At 45.2% G+C, this 16,613-nt stretch overlaps 1 protein-coding gene across 18 annotated transcripts in view; it reads left to right on the top strand.

The window, feature by feature from the left end:
* Nucleotides 1-16,613, top strand: part of MAPKAP1 (MAPK associated protein 1) — a 235,613-nt gene that overhangs the window by 154,038 nt on the left and 64,962 nt on the right. Inside the window, exon 9 of one of the 18 annotated variants that reach the window (XM_082403299.1) lies at nucleotides 3,892-8,603. The exons of the other annotated variants lie outside the window; for them this stretch is intronic. Coding sequence (XP_082259425.1) covers nucleotides 3,892-3,917 — 26 coding nt within the window. The 3' untranslated portion in view covers nucleotides 3,918-8,603. Of the gene's footprint in view, nucleotides 1-3,891; nucleotides 8,604-16,613 lie in introns of those variants that run through there. 18 annotated transcript variants of the gene reach the window in all.

The raw sequence follows: 16,613 nt of genomic DNA, 5'->3' as shown, positions 1-16,613 counted from the left end.
GATCTCCCCCAGAGGAAGCAGAAGACCCTCTTTCTTCAGGCAGGCCATTAGTGTGTTCATCCTGTTAGTAGCTGTGAGGAAAACTCTTCCTCTGCCAGGACTGAGTTTAGACATCTTCCGTGAAAAACCATCACTTGAGAACAGTTACCCCACCACAGAAGGCTTCTCCAAGACCAGCCAGGGACCTGAGACACCTACTCCTTTCTCACTGCTTTCCGAGGCCTGGCAGTGGAGCTGGTCTTTCCCCATAAGCAATTTAAAAGGCAGTGTTAAGAATTTCAGTAACTGCTTTCCATAATGAGCTTTTCCTTTTTGAGTACGTCACAAATACCGGACTTTCTGCAACAGCTCTAAATGCGTTAAGAAAAAAGAAAAATCATCTTCAGTGAGGGCATTTCTTTTTCTGCCTTACGATGACAGTAATGCCCAGAGACAAAGATGACTTAAAATCAGGAGAAGACATTGGAGTGGCAGTGGAGGCAGGGCTGGGGAGGACGTATTGGCGCCTCCTTCGCTCGTTACCTAGCTCCTGATCACGGCAGGCCAGTCGGCAAGATGCGTAGACTCGACTGTGCCAGCGAACCAGTTTTTTCAAACAGAAAGCCAGTGAGATGTTATTAAAACCCAACTGCTGCAAAAGATACAAGGTGGTCTGTTAGAACTCCTCAATCTTCCCCAAAACTGTCACCACATAATCATAGAAATACCAAATCATAACCCCCGCCTTCCCCCACCCTTTGTTTGTGGCACACTGCATTTAATAGAACAACGTGAATTACGATGAAGTTAAGACGAAGTGTGATTTAAGTCTGAAAAATCCCGAGGGTCCTGCAGACCTCTCGAGCACAGTGTGTTCAGCACCAGACTCATCACTCAGTAAATGTTTATGGAATCTCTGCTGTGTTGCAGGCAGTGGTGAAGAATGACCAGGCCTGTTCCTAGAGAGCTCTCACCCCAGTGGGGAGATGGCCAATAAAAAGTAAGCAAGCCAACAAGATGCATTTGATAGGGAATCTTACTTCCAGCTTTTAGTCTGTCCTTTTTCTGACAAAAAGGACCCAGTTTTGTGAATTGAAGGGAGTTCGTCTCACCCCCAGCACAGGGCATTACCTCAGTCTTTCCACTTCAGCAGGTCGTTTCCATGCATCTCCTAATTGGCTAACAACACCGCTCCCTGGTGCAGGGAGAAGTGGACGGGGCAGCAAGAGCTGGGTGAATTCATGAACACTGAGCGACTCCATCCGGGACCACAGTGGAAATTAAGAGGCACAGGCCATGTCTCAGCCTTGGAAGCTAGAGAGAACGCTGTCCCTCAGCCACTCGGCCTAGTGTCAGAGGTGCCATGGGCCTCTCCCCAGTAAGTTCCTAATACGTCGGTCTCGCCAGATGTTGGTGAGTCCCTTACTAAGGCAAAGGATGAGAACCCTCCTTTCCTTTGGGAGACAGCTTAGGATAGGGGTGGCGAGCTTTCATTTGAGTAAAAGGAAAGCCCTTCGTGGAGAAAAATGGGTTCCTTTTGGTTTACCAGCCCCGGACCTGACCAGCACCATAGCTGGCCCGGAGTTGGTGGCTAACACATTTTGTGGAATGAACTAAGGAGAAGTAGCGAAAGCCAGTCTGCAGCCTACAGCTGCTTCACTCCCTCCAGCCCAGGCCCAAGGCTGCCCACTTTCTATTTGGGAATGGATTCACTGCACTTTGATTATTGGAGGTCAGACTTCTTAGAGAATCAGATCATCGAATGAAAATGTAAATATCATAAAAATGAAATGCAATGCAGATCAGTCGAAATTAGCATTGCCTCCCAGGTTCCCTTACTAACGTGGGTCTCTAATGAGTGTGTTGGGAGCCAGAGGAGTATACCCAAAACAGGCATTTAAGTATTGATAATCGAGTAAGGGTGCCCTGTGGGAGGAAGCTACTGCCCACACTGTGTTACAGGAAAGAAAGGAAGGAAGGGAGGGAGGGAGGGAGGGAGGAAAGGAGGAAGAAAGACACTTTCTAAAGAGGGGTGGGAGAGGAGAGGAGAGGAGAGGGAGAGCGAGCACACGTTAAATCCTCACCTTACGTAGCGGCAGTTAATACTGTCTGATATTTATAATAACATTAGAAACAGCTGAATAGGAATGCTAATAAAGAATGTGAAAGTGAGGACCAGAAGAAACAGCGAAAAAAGTTTAAACTAACTACCAGTAAGGAAGGACTCGGGGATGGGCAGGGAATTAACTGGTTTTTATTATAGGACTTATATTGTAACTATAAAACTGTAGATACAGGTTACTTTGATAAGAGTAAGAATAGTTTTAAAAATTTGTAAACAGAAGACAGCTTACTTTCAAATTCTAGAGCTTAGAAAGCTTTCTCTTTCTTCCCTTTACCTACATGGACTTTCTCTATTTGGAAACTTCCTTTCTCCTAAAAGCCACAATCCATTTCATTGTATTGGATGTCAGTTTTCTATGAGAACATCGTTATTAAATATTTGCTTCCCCTTATAAACATTTCCAAACCTTTTAAGACCAAAATGTTATATGAGTATAACCGTTATATTGTGATTTTGCCGACATTTTGTCTCTGTGACCTGTATTTTCCATAGGTGAAAGCACAAGCTATTAGCTGAGTACACTGTCCCATTCTAAGGGTGACTAGTATCTCAGATATAAATGAAAACAGCTGCTTTTCCATAACATTAGAGTCCCAAACAGCTGTCACATGTACATTTTGACACTTTTTTTCTTTTCTTTTTTTAAACTGAGACAAAAATTAGTTTACTGAATCTACTAATCTGGTTAAGTGTATCATCTAACTTCTGTGGAGAGGTGGAAAAGAGGTCGTAGAAAAGCCCATTGAGCTAGAATGTAGCTGTCCCAGAAGGCTCGAACTTACTTAAAATGAAAACCCTGTAATGAGACCCTTCTTCTGTGCCAGGTCCATAAGGGCCTGGGGGGGCCGCCGCTCCACTGCTGCCTTTGCCCGTGAGCTGGAGCCTCGGCTGACAGCCATTGTTCTCTCTCCAGCTGAAGAGATTGTGGAGTGCCACCCCGTTGTCTCCCAAAAGCCTGAAGCAGTGCTCTCTCCTCTGCAGCCCTTGGAGGATTTATTTCAGGGTAGGCTGTTGTAGAACACAGGAGCAGGCTTCCTTTGTTGGCTTAAAGCTGGCCCTGTGACTGCTAGTTGGGTGACCGTGGTCATGTCATTCTCCCATTCTGAGTTCCTTTGCTTTAGTTTGCTCTTCAGTAAAATAGGTCACAACTAGATCACAGGCTGCTGGTTGGTAGTCTTAACTGAAGCTTAATACCTGGGTTCTAGAAACACCTCCCTGGTTCCACTCTTGCTCCTGTTACTCTTTCTAGCTCTTTGGTGAGTTTCTTAGCTTGTTTGAACTTCATTTTCCTCATCTATAAATGAGAATAATAATAGTATCTTCTTCACGGCATTGTTGTAAGAATTAGATCGAGATCCATGTCAAACACCAAGCACTTAGCTGTTATTATTTTATTACTCAGTTAATATTAGTCCTGTCCCCTCCCTTCAATTTCACTGTTATGAGACCCAGTCACACTCAGAATTTTGTAATATAACGCTTTTTTTTTATGCGTATGACTGCTTTGAGTCCTGGTTCAGCAGAGACTCTAGCTGCTAAAGAACCAGCTCAAATTTAGTCCACATTAGGTATGGCCCAGAATGTGTGCATCTGTCTGCCCAGCTGCTCATTTGAGCTTTTCCAGGGGTCTGAGGCCCCTTGTCAGAGAAGCAAAGCATCAGTGAGAACATAGGCATGCACATGTAGGAATGACCTAGCATTCCTCTGGAGCGCTTTGCATCTGGGTCTGGATAGGCAGAAGGGTTAAAATCTGGAGAAACTTTTGTCGTAAATTTTGTCTTCAGCAGGACTTCCCAGGGAACATCTGACTTGATCAGAGAGGAATTGCTGATTGGCCTCAGAGTCAGCTGAAGGAGACAGGAGCTGCAGTGGAAGCTGCTGGATTTACTGTTATTAGCAAGGCAAATGGAAAACCAGCAGGGCAGCCCAGCTCCAAGATAACAGATCTAACAAAAGGGAAAACTCCCAGAAAGGAAAATGGCTGGCAGCCACGACTCCTCTACCTCCTCTACTGCCATTGCATTTGCCTTTTTGTTTTGTGTGTTTTAGCACAAGGAGAAGCATATTTTAACATCTTAGGTTATAAGTCACAATTGGCTTTGAGGATGTGTAATTCAGCTTCTTACCTGTTTGATGGCTTCAGAGTTGGCATGGTAAAGTGTGCAAAATTGTATTAATATAGTAATAAATAGTTGCCATTTATTGAGCACTTACTATGTGCCAGGCTAAGTGCTTTACATACATTATTATCTCATTTAATCTATAAAACAACTTCATGAGTTAGTAATTATCATTATCTCCAATTTAGAGATAAAGAAACAGTGCCTAGAGCACTTGAGTAATTTCCCAAGGTCTTTTTTCTTTAAGATTTATTTTTTTTATCAAGGTAACATTGGTTTATAACATTATATAAGTTTGTGTACAACATTATATTTCTACTTCCGTATACACTACAGCAAGCTCCCCACCAGAAATTTAGTTTCCATTCATCACCATACAGTTGACCCTCTTTACCTGCTTCACCCTCCACACCCCCCTTCCCCTCTGGTAACTCCTATTCTGTTCTCTGTATCTATGTGTTTTTGTTTGGTTTGTTCATTTATTTTATTATTCTGTTTGTTTTTAAATTCCATGTATGAGTGAAATCGTACGGTATTTGTCTTTCTCCGTCTGACTGATTTCACTTAGCATGATACCCTCAAGGTCCATCCATGTTGTTGCAAAAGGCAAGGTTTCATCTTTTTTATGGCTGAGTAGTATTCCATTGGGTGTTTATATATCCCAAGATCTTAAAGCTTGCTGGAGCTGGGATTTGAACCCCACCATTAAGGTCCTCCCAGTCCAGTGGAAGGTGCTGAGGCAAGAGCCCACTTGGGTGTTACGGAGCCAGACAGGGTACTAGCAGTAAGAAAAATGCTTAACTAAGGCTTGTGTCCTGACTTGAAGCACAGCCCTAGTTGGTACAGTGATGGTTAGAAGGAAGGTGGACAGGCAGAGAGGAGCTGGGTTGGCAGGTGGAACCGATCTCTGAAGGGTCTGACTCCCCAAAACAGGGAGCAGGGCAGATGGGCAGTCCATACCCAAGGACCACAAAGACTGAGGGGGAAGTGCAGGCAGCAAGGACCAGAGAAGGAGACGACGCTCTCAGCGTCCAGGAACAGCAGTACAGAGCCGTGTCCTGAGAGGTCAAGTCACCGAGGCAACAAGTGAGCAAAAGTCCTGTTGTCAAAATTGCCTCTAGGAAAAAAAATTCTTAAAAATGCCTGTCAGAGGCCAACGTGCTGTGATTTTTCTCATTAAATCCAATACAGCTAGCTTTTTTTCACTAGCATTAGAACAGATGAAAACTAAAAGTACATATATATAAATACTAAAATCAAACTTGGCACAGAAAGATGCTCACACTGTAAGAGGAACTGGAAAACTGAGACACCACCATCCACCTGGTTAATTCAGTTAGTCATTCATCACACATTTACCAAGTCTGGTAGTTGCAAAGATGAATAAGACTGTTGCCTCACACTCACTCTCCTGGGCCTCATTGAGTCACGGCAAGTGGAATTCTCCAAACTATTTCAGGTGTTGTCTTGGTCATGTCTCCACCTCTTTTCCCCCTTACTTTTATCAAGCACATGTGGTTGAACTCAGATAAATTACATGTGTAATTTATGAACAAGGAAATCCAGGCAGGTGGGAGGCATCTGGGCGAGCAGGATTTTCAGAGAGGCACACTGAGAACCTAGCAGGACACCAGGCCTGGGGGCAGGGTCCTGGGCAGTACTGGGCCAGGAACAAGGGCAGTTACCTGAATGAGACAGGAAGGCCAAGGCTAGAGTAAAAGAAAGGAAGCCTTGACTTTGGTTGGCCTGGAATTGCAGAAATCCTCTTGCCCTGGAGCAGAGCCCACAGGTGAGAGGAATGTTAGGTGGTACAACTTTTTGCCCATTGTGGAGGCCAGATTAGACTTGGGGAATAACCGTAGAGGAGGGATGTGGATTTGACAGACTGGAGGAGCAGGCGGTGTGGGCACAGGGAACGCACAGCGGTGACGTGGAGGTGGGAGACCACGGAGTGTGTGCACCAAATAGTGAGGAGACCAGTTTGGCTGGATCACAGAGGACATAGAGGAACAGGAAAGTAAGATGGATAGACTGTTTGGAGAGCAGGGTGAGGAGTTGGCCGTGGGGAGCTTGTGAAAGGATTGGAAGCCCGGAAGTGATAACCTTCAGAGTTTGACTCCAGAGAGCACCCTCTGACAATAGGGTGGGGAATGGATGGCTGGAGGCCAGGAGGCAGGGTGGGAGACGTCACTGTGCGCTGGGTGATAAGCATGCCAGGGAGGCTTGGTGAGTGGGTAGTGTCTGCAGAACTTGGGGGCTGACCTAACGTCAGCAACAAGGAGGAAGGCTGGATAAGAAGTACTCCAAACTTGGGAGGCCTTGTTCACTGTGCAGAATCCTCAAAGGCCAGAGTCAGTGTTACTCATCTTTGCATCTGTAGCATCTAGCTCAGGGTGTGGCACGTGATAGGAGTTCGGTAGATGTTTGATGAACAACTGAGTTAATTCATTGGGACACTCGTGGTGTCATCACTGGAAACCCAGGTACAAGGAAAAGGTTTGAGAAGGGAAGGTTAACAAGTTTATAGTTGATTGTCCTATAAAATTAGAAGCAAAAAAGTGCTTGGAGTTCTTCCCCTTCCCACAGGCAGGCTCAAGCCATTCGCTGTCAGTGGTGCTTCCTTGGGGCGTTGGTGGAGGCCTGCTGTCCCGCCCAGGGCTAGAACCCCCTTCCACCAGGGCAGCTGGCACCAGCTTTGTTTACAGAATGCTGTCACTCCTGGGGCCTCCCTGCATCTGCTCAACAGCCTGTCAAGTACATACAACTATCATCCTCATTTTACAGAGGAGGAGACTGAGGTTCAGAGAGGCTATTATTTACCCAAGCCAGCCTCTGGCATACGCAGATTTGAAGGGAAGCCTTCAGATACCACTGTATCATAACAACGTCTGACGACTGAAAACAGTTGGCCTTAAGCTTGCTCTCCATTGACTCAGGTTGGAGTCCCTGCTTTATATAACTCAGAAAGGGCTGTGGACGAATGAAGTCTCCTTTTTGTTCGTTCCTTTTGTTTTCGTTCTTAGGTGCTTGTGACTAAATTCACTAATTTCGCTGCTGTCAAGGCTGTGTTAAGGAAAATGGGTTTGAACTGCTGTGGTTTTTGAGTACTGGACTGGATGTCAGAAACCTTTGCCATCACGGGAAATCCTGTCACTCTGGATTTACTGTCTTCCCCACAGCTGAATTCCTCAGCAGTGTGATTTAGCACCCTGGCTCCCCATCAACCAGTTGTGGCATTTATTTGAATGCATTACCCCACTGGTTTCCATAAACTATTTTACAATTGTTTAAAATAAATGACTGTTTATTTCCACAAAAACCATCTGTATTTCTTTACGGAGCAACAGATAACTGTATGTAAAATTTGGTAATGTCACAGTGACTCAAGTTAAGAGAAACAGATTGGATTGAAAAATTGGATGCTAAGGGACAGTGTTAAAGATTTCCATTCTAACAAGTGATATCTGGATTTGAAGGAAGAAAAAAATATTTCTTTTTTACAAGTAATATCTGGACTCCTTTCTCCAAAGGGAAGTGCATCCACACCAGCTAGATGGTGACAGGTTATGGACTGTTGCACTCCTCAGGGTGGTGAAGTGTCTGGCCCTTCCAGCACCCTCCCCGCCTGAGCTGGTGTAAGAGAGTCTCCCTTCCAGTGGCTTCCAGCCTTTTCCAAGTTCTGAAGTTTTAGGTTGCCCAGGCTTTACCTCTTCTCATTCTGATGTTAGTGTGTTCCATTTAGGCTTCTGTGTCGTAGCTCAGATCACTCTGGTAGGAAGCATGTTAGGACAGGTTGCTGTGGCTGGAGAAGGCGGGCCTGGGTGAGGGAATGGCCTGATTGGGAGGCGGGACTGGCCCATGTCAGTGGGGGTCTTCCATTCTCCAGCCAGTGTCCAAAGCTTGATCCACACTAGCTCCACCCATCCCCAGGAAACCCAGTCAGATTTGGGGCACTACTGGGAGTCTCCGGACAGAGGGGACATTTGGAGTCAGACGGCGGTAGGGCTTAGGAGCAAGAGATGATCAGGAGGGTAGGCACGCAGGCTGGACTTCAGGCTAGTCACCAAATATTCACTAACAGCCCTTGTACCGTGGCCATCCTACGAATGCAGGGATACGAAAATGTGCTCCCACCCTCAACTTGCATGCAGCAAGTACAAGAAACAGGCCCACGCAGGGCTCTTTTTAGTATGAGTGGCACAGAGAAGTCCCGAGGCAGTGGCACCTGAGCAGAGTTTTGACTCCTCAAGGAGAGAATGAGTGCTAGAAAACTGAAGTAGAGGGAAGATTATTCCAGACAGAGGGTTGAAATGACATAGTTTTGGAGGGTATTTCTGGATTATTGTGTCATTAGGTGGGAGGTGGAGAAGAGGGAGATGAGACCAATGTGGCAGACCTCTAGAGGTTCCAGCTCCCTTCTGGAGAACTAGAAGCATCCCCGCCCCCTCCCCTCCCCCTCCCCCCCCTCCTCCCCCCCTCCCCCTCTCCTCCCCCCTCCCCCTCCCCCTCTCCTCCCCCCTCCCCCTCCCCCTCTCCTCCCCCCTCCCCTCCCCCTCTCCTCCCCCCTCCCCCTCCCCCTCTCCTCCCCCCTCCCCCTCCCCCTCTCCTCCCCCCTCCCCCTCCCCCTCTCCTCCCCCCCTCCCCCTCTCCCTCTCCTGCTTGGAAAGCAGAGACAGCAACCTAGACACATGACTTATTGGATCTTTGGAACAACTCTAAGAGGTAGGTTCTGTTATTATCCCTCTTTTACAGATGTGAAAGTAAGGCACAGAAAGGTTAAGTAAATTGCCCAGGGTCACACAACCAGTAAGTGGTAGAGCTGAGAATTCAAACCCAAGCAGTCTGGCTTATAACCCTTACACCATACCTTCTCAAATGTGGTGGGGTCGGCAGAGGTTGCAGAGGACTCCCTAGACACACATACACACAAACACACACACAATATTGAGCCTAGGGCAGGAATCATATCAGACCTTCTCCCAACCCCTGGGCTGCAGGGATGGACTGCTGACACACCACCTCTTGTCTCAAAGCCTGAATGGAGGAAGGCATCAGGACTGCTGTAGACGGAGGTTGAGGAGGCCAGACAGAGACAGTATGGGATCACTCTTTGTTTTCCACAGTACCATCCAGAATCCATGAGGAGGGCGGGGCAGGCATAGCTGTCCAGACTGGGTGGGCAATCTGACCCTTGGTCTGTGGTCATTGGCTCTCTCTGTGAATGGCCTCTGGGCGCCAGCAGCCCAGCCTCAGATGCTCCAGTCATCTTCACCTTTGCTGCCCAGCTCCTTTGAGCAGCTCTGGAAACCTCTGTGGTCCACTCCGTGGCTTGACTTAGGACCACGGGAACTCCTAAACAGGCTCTCTGCCATTTTAGTCCCTGGCTCCCCAGCTGTTTAGGTGTCTCCGCAGCAGCCGCTGAGCCCACATGATCTGCGAGGAGGCTCCAGGGGCCACAGTCCCTAGTCTGATCCTGCTGGAATCGTCTCTAAGATTGTTCAACCTCGTTTTTTAAAATTGGATTTTTAATGACAGTAGTAATGCTAATATATGCCCACTGTCAAAAAGCCAAACAAGATAGAAGTCTATAAAGTAAAAAAAAAGTAAAAGCCTTCACCTTTGCTACTGCTGCATCCTGCACCCAAGGTAATTCTAAGGTAACAGAATAACCGTGAGAACATTTTGGTTCATATCCTTCCAGATTGTGTTTGTGTGTGTGTGTGTGTGTGTTTTCAACAAATGTACATGCACACACAGATATAAATGCACATATATAGCTGGGGTATTACTTTATTAAAATGGAATATATACTATACATTCCATATCTTTTTAAATTTAATAATGTATCATAGAAGTCTTCCCATGTCTTACTAACTTAGCTTAATTTTTTTAACAGCTCCATAGCATCCCAGTGTACAGATACACCATATTTATTTGATAGTTTCCTACTGGAGGGTATTTAGATCATGTGCACTTTTTAATATTGAAACAGTGCTGCAGTGAACATCTTTGAACATACATCATTGTGTGCTTGGAGTAATGTTTCTTGGGCTAGAGTCCTTCGTAGGTCAAGGTTGTTCAATTTTAAATGCCACCTTGTTGAAATCATTCTATTTAACCGAGATTATTAAGCACGTACAAAGAATCTGTTGCTGTGCTGGAGCTCTGGGAGTAGAGTTAGGTTTTTTAAAAAGCCCCTCCACCCCCATCTTCAAAGAGTGCCCTGATTGGGAGGCGGGGGGAGAACAACGAAAAACAGACAGCAATGCTTCTAATCCAGCCTGCTCCGGGCACTGAGAGGAACGCGGCCCGAAGGAGGTTGGGATGAAAGAGCTCTTAATTCTGACAGGGAGTCAGGCAGGGCTGCAGAGAGGGGGGAGATGCCGAAAGGTGTGCCTCCCGACTCCTCCCAGGAGCCCTTCTGCAAGGCTGGATGTTCAAGAAGAAATTTGTTCTAAAGAATTATGATGCTCCTGCATTTTCTCCTGCACAAAGAAGGAAATCTCAGCTGTACGCCCTTTCCTTTCCTCCTCTTGGCACTTTCTGATGGATGATTGGAAATGACGGCAATACATAAACTACTTTTTATTTTATGACCTGGTGATAGCAGTAACACATTTCCAGTAAATGTTTTCCATCGCAGTAAAAAAGTTGTAACAAGACTAGAAATGGGTATAGTTAAGCCCTAAAGAAATCACACTTTCAGAACTGTGGATTGAGGCAGTAACTCTGTAGATCATTTAACTTAGAAAAAGGCCCCCTCTCCCCCCCGACAAAATCAGGGCAACCGGATGGCGTTCACTTGAAGTGCTCGGCAGATAGGTGCCCGCCATGGGGACTGAGGGGCTCTCAGTTTCAACCCCCTCATGTGACCAGCTACCCACCCTCTCTTCCTCCTAGTTTCCCACCCAACGTCTTCACTCCTTTCTGAACTGATAAATGATCTCAACCTTACAATTGTTTTTTTTAACCCAAAGATCAAGAAGATTATAGAATGCTCTTTCTGGAACACAGCATAGAGGTGTGGTTAAGAGCACAGGCAGTGGAATCACACACCTGGATTCTTCTCCTGGCCTCACTGTGGACACGTGACTTAGCCACAGTGTTTTTTCCTCCTCTGTAAAATGGGGATTAGATTAGGGCCTACCTACCTCATTGTTCTATGATTCGGAAAGCTAATGCATGTAAAGGACGTTGTTAAGGGCCAAGGAAGTCCTCAATGTCAGTCACTGTTGTTATTTTCTAAAAGGGCAAATTGATGATTTTGTTAAAATTTGCATAGTAGCATACAGCTGGCATTTATTGACTACTTACTATGTTCTAGGCATTGTGTTCTGCATAATCTTTGCAATTACTCCACGAAGGTTTAGATCAACTAATTTGCCCAGTGTCACAGAGCTTTTGTAAAAGAGCCAAGATTTTAACCCAAGTCTTTCTAACTCCAAAACCCACACTTTAACCACCACATGTCCACCTTCTAGGATTAGATACTCACAGCAGGAACAGAGGTGGTTACACTTTTTGTCTGTTTTTGTTTTGAGCAGTGAGTTTCAGTTTTATTTGGGGACCTTACTCCCTCCCCTGGGAGACAGCTTCTCACATAGTTCTGAGGAATTTCTCTGAAGAGGTACTGGTGGAGCCAGGATATATAGGAATTTTTTGGCTGGGAAATACAAGTAGTCGTGCAGACATCTTGGTAAAAGATTACTGCTAATCACAAAACCAGATATATCAAGATGGTTACACTTTGAATAGTTCTGCCTCACACCAGACATGTCCTCCTTTGGCTGTTAAAGATTGGAAGCTGATAATGCTGAGAGCCTGTGCTCTCAGAACTCCAGGGCCAGGCAGCAAAGAAAAGAAGCATTTCCTTTCCCTCACTGTAGGCAGAGCCGCCTGCTCCTCAGCTGATGCTTGTTTAGGCTCTGTTACTCCTGAGAGGATGAATGGCTGCCGCTTCTGTGTATCTGGTGTCCTTAAACGTGCTCTCAAAATTAGTCCTTTCCCAGCCTTTGTCTTTAATTTCTGATTCTAGCTGACACCTTCATTAATGGTCCGGTGCAAGCTTTCTGTCGACTTGAAGACTACTGTGTAAAAATGGTTTTGCTGTCCTATCAATAATGGTCATAATTTCCCCAATACTCTCATCAGCAGTGAATTGAGTCTTGCAGCAAAGAAATGGAAACCCCAGTGCAGTGGTTTTAAAGTGATTTGTCTTGCAGATGGCGTCCTATTTCAGTAAAATCAGGTCAGTGCAGCACTGCTGGGTCAGATGTAAGTCTGATACAAATTAGTTGGAGGAAATTGATCATTCCAACCTTAGGTTATTTTTAGCTTCTGTAGCTTTTTAATATCTCTTTTTCTTTGTTTACATTTGCTTTAATAAAGTTTGATCATCATTGTCTCCTCAGTTTCAACCAAGCCTTTGATAAAAGGAAAGAATGCTGTCTCCCCACCCCATAGAAGCAGCCTTCCCTTCACAGTTTTGGGGTTTGCTCCAGTTATAACATTGTTTAAACACATAAACCCACTCCTGCTGTCTTCTCTGGTCGGCCCCCTCTCTGGGGTTTGTTTATTGCACAAACTGGCCCCTTGACCAGTCTGTTCTTCATTGCTATTGAAAGTTAATGGGGGCAAAATTGCATTCCCAAACATTTGAACCTGAAGTGGCCAGGGCCGAACTTAGTTGATCTCTGGTGATCGGTTCAATTTAGTTACGATTTTTTGCCATTAGGCTGGGGCTGAATGATGGTGATTTGGTTGAGGCCAAATGTCTGAAGAAAATTGGCTCTCTGATAAGAGTGCTGTTATCAGAGGGGGCTACCTTCTCATTTACATTTAGATGAGTATTGATTATTTATTTACTCAGAGAAGTGAGATTCGTTTCCAATCTTATCTTTCTCGTCTCTGCTTGTCAGCAGAAAGAGAGGTAGAGCTCCTGACATCAGGCCAAGATAACAGCACTTTGTAGTAAAGATAAAAGTTGGAATGGGCCTTTTTCTAGTCTTGACTGAAAGGATAAGTTTTAAAAATTAGAACTGATGGGTCATGCTTTCAAAACCTTTCCTGAAGGTTTTGCAGTTTAACTAGGCGGGAGAATTGGTTTATTGGAACAGCCTTGGTCTTTCTTCTTTTGTAATAGGAATGGTATTTAATTTGATTATATTTGGCCGTTTCACTGAGAGCAAATTATATATCGGCTTAGAGGAGGATAAAGTATGACCTTATTGTCACGTCAGCTTGTTCTTTTTTTATTATTTAAATTCCAAATTATCCAGTCCAAGCCTGGGCGGGAGTATAAGCTACAGTGGTTATCACTTGAATATGATTCGGTGCTTGTATTAAGATCAAACAGAAAATGATTACAGTCACCCCTAGAGGAAGAGTTATCAGCGATGGAGCTGACACTAGATGCGAACATTTTAGGGTAGCTGATGTTAGGGCTGCGCTCTGATATTGACAGCGTCAGCTTGTTGGTGATGGCTTTGGCTCAGTGAGGGACTTGGGACTCAGTCGGCCCCTGCCATAGAGCAGACAAGGCTTGGTACGGCCTGCCAAGTGGGCCTCCCTGCCACCAGTCTCCTCGAGCCCGTTGTTGGCAGTGCCTCCAGGAGAAGTGTACCAAAATATAAAGCTGTGTCACTCCCCTGCTCTGTGAGCATCTGTTGCTTATAAGAGAGAATCTAGGCTTTGACCAACAGTCTGGACCAAGCATCCCAGCGCCAGCTTCCGCTTGAAACCCCACAGAGCCTATGCCCTTTCCACGCGGAGTTTCCCTTGGTCCACGTGGGCTCTTCAGTACCTCCTTGCCTTTGCACATTCTGTTCCCTCTATAGGAATGCACTACTTCCCCTGCCCTCTCCCGGCTCCCGGTCCTCCTTCAAGACTCAGTTTAGAGGTCTCCCCCTCAGAGAAGAAGTTCATTGTCCCCTCTTCTGTATTCCCACAGCGCCTTGTCCTTGCCTTGGGAAGAGCACTGACTGGGGCTCTTTGACAATTTCATCTGCTCGTGTGTGTCTTGCCACCTCCCCCAGCCTGCTTGAGGTCAGGAATCATTGATTATTCATCTCTGTGTCTGGGACCTTGTTGATGCTCCTAAAATGTTTGTTAGATGAATGTATGGATGGCATCGTAACACCACAAATCTTGTGACATCTGTGCTGCCGTGGTTTGTTCAGTGGGTTCTGACATTTACTCACCATTTTTAGACTGTATTCGTAGGACCAGAAAGACTAAGGAACTTTAGGAATCCTGGCTGCTGAACAAGTCTCCGGTCTTAAATGCTGCTTGTAACTTAAAAGCAAGCTTGTTTAAATAGATCTGCACGCCCTCCTACCCCACACTCCTACCTTGGACACACGTGAGAAAGGGTACAGACATCTGCTCTGGTGCCAGCGCTCCCTGCCACTGTGTGTCTTCCCTTAACGGGGCTGTTAGCCTCTGGTGACTCTGAGGTTGGGCATTCACCTGAGCCTCACCACAGCGGTTCCTGCTCCAGCCTGCCCTCACAGTAACAGCAGCCATCACTGAGCTCATCTAATCCTCACAGCAGCCTTCTCAAGGAAGTTGTGTTATTCTCATTTTACAGATGAGAAAATACACAGAGATTAAGTAACTTCCCCAGAATGCGTAGTGAGAGGGTGCAGACAGAGCAGTTTTCTTCTCAGAACCCAGCTTTTCCTTGTATTTGCTCATGCTTAACTTTTTCTGGCTACAAGCAGCTCTTTCAGATTAAAGCAGCTCTTTAAGCTGGCGAATGGAAAACAGCTGACGTGAAGGTATATTCATGAAAGTGTTCAGCCTTTTCCTTTATCATTTTCCAGATAGGTGTCCTCCAACTTGTTCCCATGCTCAGCAATAATAATGATAGTTTAATTCGTTTATATCCCACTTCAATCCGAAAAGCAGTTGGAATACACTAATGGGATAAAAAATGCATGAATTGAAAAACTACTTGAAAGAAAATGGAAATATAGGTCCAGAGGATTAACTGACACAGAAATGCGTCATCACACATTTAGTGCTGAGCTTCCTCGTGGGCAAAGGAGAAAGGAAAACAGTATCAGTTACAAGATTTATGTTAAACAGTCTAAAGGTACAGAACAAGCTAGTTGCTCCGAGGAAGTACAGCCTTTCCAGATAGGGAGGTCTGGAGGAGGTTTCTCCCATGGGCCTTTAGAAATAAGATGCAGAGTGATAGGGGCGTATGGCTTCTCTCTCTTCAGGCTTTTGCTCTTCCTTCCCGTTAGATTTCAACTCTCAGCTGGCTCTCAGCTGTTAAGGAATGGCATGCCAAATGAAACATAAAAGTGTTTCAGTCAAGGATTAAAGAAAAGAGATCGAGGAAGCTGAACTGAGCATATATCCACCATCCAACAGATACTACAGATTTTCTTTGAAACTTATGTGTTAAGATGTTTGCCTCGGGTTTACAAAATCCCATAAAAATCCTGCCTGGGTATTATAACTTGGAACCCTCCCAAAGTGCCCAGAGCAGTATTTTGTTCCTAGACCATTCGGTGACGTGGTTTTACTGCAATAAATACATCATCGGAATGCCCAAGCAGGTTTTCTCGTCGCTGCAGAGTAACTGCTTCCCAGAATCTTCCTTTTGTGTTCTCCTCTGCTGTGAAGGAGAGGGTGTGTAGCTCCATGTGCAGCTGTGACATTTTAAAAACTCTTTCCAAAGGGAGGATGTTGCCTTGAGAACTGTGTCCTATTTGGTGTGAAAAAGCCTCTTATATTTTTATATAATCATTTCTTTGGCAAAAGTATGTTAATAGAAACTGACCTCACAGCTTGTCTCTATAAAATGGCTTTTGGCTGCTGCTTTTTCTCTCCTCCTGTGTCAGCTGCCTGAAAATTAAATTAGCATTTGCTAGAAACTATTGTCTGATATATGGTAGGTCTGGGTTGTCATAGTCTTGATTATCGTCAACAGACGTATATTCAGAACTTATGGGTGAGCCACTGCGGTATGTAATATGTAGACTGTAGGCCTGGGCAGTCCTAGGTATGAATCCTAGCTCCACCACTTCCTGTGAGACATTGAGCAAGTTATTTAGCCTCTGTTAGTCATGGTTTCTTCCTCTGTAAAATGGGATTCATACTCTTTACATCCTAAGATGACGAAGAGTAAATGAGACAATCTTTATAAAAGGCCTAACGTAGTACCTGGCACATAGTAGGCCCTGTTCTGTTCTGTTATGATCTCTTATAAAAGTCTGATGATATGGCTGATGATGATGATGATGGCGGCTGACACTTAAATAACCCTATTAATGTTCTGATTGCTTTACAACTATTAACTTATTGAATCCTCAGACAGGCCTATAAACTAGGTGCTATTATTAGCCCCATTTTATAGATGAAACAGAGAGGTTAAGTAA

Source organism: Balaenoptera borealis, assembly GCF_965194805.1.
Source record: "Balaenoptera borealis genome assembly, chromosome: 8".
In the NCBI taxonomy this organism is placed as follows: Eukaryota; Metazoa; Chordata; class Mammalia; order Artiodactyla; family Balaenopteridae; genus Balaenoptera; species Balaenoptera borealis.
Note: the sequence above shows the minus strand (reverse complement) of the source record. Positions and strands in the feature narration are given on the sequence as shown.